Source organism: Monopterus albus, unplaced genomic scaffold (assembly GCF_001952655.1).
Source record: "Monopterus albus unplaced genomic scaffold, M_albus_1.0 scaffold227.1, whole genome shotgun sequence".
NCBI lineage: Eukaryota > Metazoa > Chordata > Actinopteri > Synbranchiformes > Synbranchidae > Monopterus > Monopterus albus.
The window spans coordinates 1-5,618 of NW_018128107.1; the positions used below are offsets into that span (position 1 = coordinate 1).

At 39.6% G+C, this 5,618-nt stretch overlaps 1 protein-coding gene across 1 annotated transcript; it reads right to left on the reverse strand.

The window, feature by feature from the left end:
* Positions 1-6: 6 nt before the first annotated feature.
* On the reverse strand, positions 7-5,618 carry LOC109971517 (sterile alpha motif domain-containing protein 9-like; the record flags this gene model as incomplete). The annotated part of the gene is made up of 3 exons (XM_020619819.1): positions 5,478-5,618; positions 3,519-3,580; positions 7-1,698 (listed from the first exon to the last, which is right to left on the reverse strand). Coding segments are annotated over exons 2-3 (1,696 nt in total), but the record flags the coding sequence as incomplete, so codon positions are not given.

Genomic DNA, 5,618 nt, shown 5'->3' on the forward strand with positions numbered 1-5,618 from the left:
CAAAGCTCTCCCACTTCTGGAAGTTTTTCTGTGATTCACAGATGCAGATGATGTCTTCGTGGCCTTCCATGTCTGTGAAAAACTCATTAAAGGTGTGCAAGAGTGGTTTCTCAACTGGTGATGTGAGAAGGAAAATTACCTGAAATGCCCCTTTTGGCAAGATTTGTTTACAAATCAAAGACACAGATTCCCTCAAGAAAGTCATTTTTGTCTTGATCCAGGTCATTTCATCACATGGAGTTTCACTTCCTTTAAAGTCAGAACGGCCGTTACAAAAGATCCAGCTCGTTTGCTCGAACAGATGCAAGTTACTTGTGAAATCTTTGATGCTTGTGTCACTTGATATCCTATAGCTCTGCAGAGAGTGCATGTTTGCAGCATGATGCTGAAGGTATCTACTGCAAAGACCTGATACCTTTGAGTCTGGGTCAAAGTCAAACACACAGAAAAGGTTCAAGTTAAGCAGCCAGTCAATGCTGCCAAGGTCATCAGATGTGAATCTGTTTGTGATGAGTATGAACCATTTCCCCTTTTCAATTAATTTCTTGCCACTAGTCATGAGCATTTTGAGTTTCCTACCAAGGTCCTGGCAGATCTCTGGAGCACTGAGAAACTGATTTTTCTCCGCGTCTTCTCTTTGACCATCCCGATCTTTGACTCTCTGGTAAAAGTCACTGAGATCTTTGTCGCTCACTGGCTCCGTTTTTGAACCAACCCTCCGCAGAATTGTTTCCTTCTCAAATTCTATTTTGTTAGTTGACTCTTTGAAGTTTGGCAGACGAACTGCATACACCTTGCCCTTAACAATATTTACTGAAGGCACAATGTCAACTTCTACAACATACCTCTTCTCTGTACTTTCTTGATCCATAACCTCAATGAACCTGGGAGGCCGCACACACTGGCGCACGTGCTCCTTATCAGAGGAGAAAGTCCTTTCAATGTAGTCCAAAGCATCTACATAAATGCCCTTCTCTTTCACAGGGACACCAATAATCTCACCATGTACATATCCTACATCTTCCTTGCTGTCCATTACACCAAAGTGTATTGTGCCATTTGACCTGATATTCATACAACCAGTCGCAAATTTAAGAACCTCTTTGGCAAACTTAGCTTGGAGTCTTGTGCGATCCAAGGCAGCAGCTACAGAAAAAGACTTATATTCATGACATGGAGATATTAGATCAAAAGCACCCGATTCAGGTTGTAGGACTCTGTGCTTTACATATATAAAATCGATCGCTTCTTGATCAAATGGGCGTGGTTTGCAGTCTTCCTTTGAAGTAAACACACGTTGTTCCTGAACAGTTTGTTTCTCCTCTAAGACATCTTGATCTCTTATAGAAACCTGTGCTGGAGGATCTTCACTTGTTATAGGAAGATACTGATCTGATTTCTGCTTAATGTTTTTCTGCTCCAACTCTGCTTTTTTGCCACTGATGGGCTTTTTCTTCTCCTGAGGTTTTTTCTGGACATTGAGGAGCTCATCTCTTTTTTGAATAATCAAATGAGCAGGCCCTGATTTCATACAAATCTTTGTCTTCAGAAAGTCCTCATTCAGTGTAAGAAGGATTTGTCCATCCACTTCTTCCTCATAGAGCTTTACTATGTACTGCTCCTTCACTCCAATGGATCTTAGCCAGGTGCTTACTTGAGATTCAGTCCAGTTCTTAGGCGGCTGCTCAGGTTCGTCAGCTGTATAGTGAGAAGAGATACAAGAAAAAGTCATTGATGGCATCAAAAAAAATCACTGTAGTTCTCTTCTACAATTCAGAATATTTGCAGTTTGTAAATTTAGTGATATTTGGTAGCAGCATTTATTTTAAAGGCAGACAGGTTTCCATTTTGTCAAAAAATCTCATTAAAGGCCAAATTCAACAACGCGTTAGTCCGTATCTTAATAGTATCCAACAGAGGCGTTTCTAGACATCAAGCTCTACTGGGACACAGGCCTCCCATTACTCAAATCACACATTTTTCTTCTTGAATGTTTACTGCATAAATGAAATGTGCTGTATATTGTGCTATGTGAACTTCACTTAGTACTTAGCCCACTGTTCCACTGCCACACTGCTGCTACTACAACAACTACCAGTAAAAGGTAGAAATGTAGGGATATTAATCTTTATGAAAATATTCATTTCAAGCTACATCAAGAACATTCTCAACATGATTTATGACGTAAAGGTCTGGCCCTGTATTGCACTTTTTTTGCATTTTACACTAACTAAATTTATTCACAACAAATTCATCTAAAAAAAGCAATCATTCTTTTTTCTTTTTTTGTAACTCATAAGGCCACATAACATACCCATGCTCCAATTACTTCAAAAGTGTGTTGTGCAATAGATGGCTGGTGGTCACACATCTGTCTCTATAGACACAGACAGCTTCTTCCACACTTTCCCTTCCTGCTTCAGGTTCACCAGTTTATTAAAAATGCATAAAATAAACAATAGTTGGACTGTGTGACAAGAGCATCAAATATGTTATAGACTATTTATTAAATACAAAATGAACAGTCCGACATTAACATAAACAACTACATGTGATGCATTATGCATTCTCACACCAATAAATAGCTTTGATGTACAGAGCTCTAATTTACTTCACATTCAACATCTGTGCTCGGTTGCATATTAGTTAACTAAACTACGTTACCTTGTTTACCAGCTACAGCCAGATCTCCCCTCTCTCACCCTCATCTCTCTGAACTTCTTCCCTCTCTCAGCCTCCTCTATAAAATTTTCTTCACGACTTATGTCCATCTACAGGAGTCAGTAATGTCTGAGTCAAAATAAGATCATTGGTATTATTCAAAAACTTAAATTAGTCTCCATCACATACCTCAGTCCATTCCTTTCTTTTGCTTTTTGCACAATACATGGATCACTGCATGCACCCTGCATTGCACCAGCTTCAACATGCATGCTCTGCATATGTGTGCAACATGGTGTACGAACCCTAACCGTTGCTGCTTTCACATTCTGGATTAGAACAACAAATAAAAAATCTTTTCCCTTTATTATTAATCCACTTCCAAATATAGGAGCTTGTTAAAACTTGAACGTGTGCTTTTACCGGGGCACAGCAGATCAATACTGGGGCACGCGTTTACCTAACATTATTTACACATCCAGCAGATGTACTATTATATAACAAACAGTATTAAAGTAGGCCTTCTAAACTTGTGTACAAAGGAGCACATGCACAGCGCTCAAACAGACTTATCACTCATCACTTACTACCAATGTTGAGTCCCTATTCTCAGACCTATACTCCTGCCTTTCCTCTTCTCTCTCTGTCTATGAATCCTTCTACCTCCTCTCCTTCTTCGACCAACAGTAGTCCAATTTCCACCAGCACCGGTGGCGGTCACACTGAGTCACATGTTTAAATTTGGCATGTTTGTACGCTGGATGCCCTTCCTGACGCAACCCTCTCTATCTGGGCTTGGGACCGGCACAGAAGTCACTGGCTTGCAGCCCCTATGGCTAGATTCATCACTTACTCACCCATGATTTTCTTTCTCCTATCGTGACATTATCAACTTTGGTGTTTATTTATTACCTCCCATCTGCAAAAGAAAACATCAAAACAGTTACATTTAGTCAATTATCATTGTGCACACAGATAAATATGTGGTAAATGACACTGATTCAAAGGCAGATTTATCTCATCAAACTTTGTGGTGAAACTTTCAAATGGGAATCACAGATTGATTGAGTTTACTATCCGTCTTGATATAGCTGTTGTGCTGAGAGACTTGCCAAACTCCATGCAAAAATTGTTAGTGCTTATATTCGTCATTTAAATAACTCAACGTTAGAGTCTCAGGCCAAACTCCATGCAGAAATTGTTAGTGTTTATATTCCTCATTTAAATAACTCAACGTTAGAGTCTAAGTAATACTGCAGGCCAATATGGACATCAATACTTGAGTTGTATGCACTTTCTTTACAGTAATACTGTAGCCTGACATGGATATAAATACTTGAGTTGTATGCACTTTCTTTATGCATTTTTTCATTTTGTCCATCCAATTAAATGTGCCAAATAAGGGGTGAGCTTTTTTTATTTTTTCCATACAATTAAATGTGCCAAATAAGGGGTGAGTACTCTAGTTAAATGATGTCTAACCCACTGTGATGTCACCCACTTATTTTCTATTGACAGTTCTTCACTCCACCTGCCAGGACTAATCCAGAAATGTGCATTTATTTACAAGTTTACCAGTTACCTACATTTACCAGTAAAGCTCGTTACACAGCTAGCAGCCACCCACTTGCCCCTCCTGCCTGTCACTCAAAGTGGCCACGCTCTGAATTATGCATAACGTTTAGCCGTAATATAGGCAGAGAATGCAATGAGACTTGCAACTTCTTAACATATTCTGGATTAGAATGAGGTATAAACAACAGCCTGAACAAGTGCTGCTTTGTCTACAACTTGCATTTCTGCTGTCCAGGTCTTCTTCTTTCCCCCTTGTGAATGGCGAAACCAAATACTGCCACCTGATGGTAGGGGGAGTTATTTCTCCCACGCAGGTCTAGAACAGGTGCGTTATTTGGTTGCTGGCTGTATTCTGTGTAGTTCAAGTGCCACTTTTTCAACCCAGACAAAAGGCCACGAGGTGGCGCAACACTCTGCCCATGTCGCTGCTAGTTCCTGGTGTGTCTCTGCCCTTAAGGCCTATGTGTGTAGACTATAAATAATTTCTAAAACTTGAAAAGGAAAAAAATAACTTAATTTGTGAGCTTGTAAGTTGTCACACAAGACAAACGTTCAGTGGATATAAACAAGCAATAGACATACCAATATCAAATTAATAAGCTAAAGATTCATTCTAAAAATATTAAGACTTAGTTTAAAGGTTAAGGTTACTATTAGGGTGGGGCAGTGTTGAAGAAATCAGTCCTGTTCAAAGTTTGCTGTAGTAATAGCAGCATACACCGAGGTAAGTGTTGAAGAAATCAGTCTTGTTCAGAAGTTTGCTGTAGTAATAGCAGCATACACCGAGTTTACAGATAATGAGGGTGGGTCAGAGAAAGTTAGTGTAAGTAAGAGTGTAATTTCAGCGACTGCACCCTAATAACAATAATAATTTTATCTATGGCTACACAAATGGCTATTAATTCACATAGTTATTCTGCCACACCAGAGAATAAAATCAGTCGATCGTGTTGATGATTACATTTGCCACATAGGAAGTGATACATGGTCATTGAAACAAGCCACATTTTAACCGCGCGCGCGCTGGTCCTGAATTCAAATAGCACTACCTGTCTTCTTACAGCTCGTTTCAATAGAAGGGTTTATATATTATAGATTTATCCATTAGCCACAGGAAATCGCAAGCTACATATCTGGAGGAGAGCATTTCATCGTCCATCAGCTACATAACAAGAGCAAGGAAAACACTACAATGTACACAAACGATTTTTTTTTTTAAAAGGAGGCCATTTGTTTCTTACCTGGGATAAATAGTCCTAGTGCAAACAATCAGCCTGGTCCCTTCTCTGGACTGCCTTCTTTGGTAGTTTTAAACATGCAGTCAGACTTTTCACAGGCTCCTGCACTGCTGAAGAGGAAGTCGTCAAATGCTGATGGGCTGA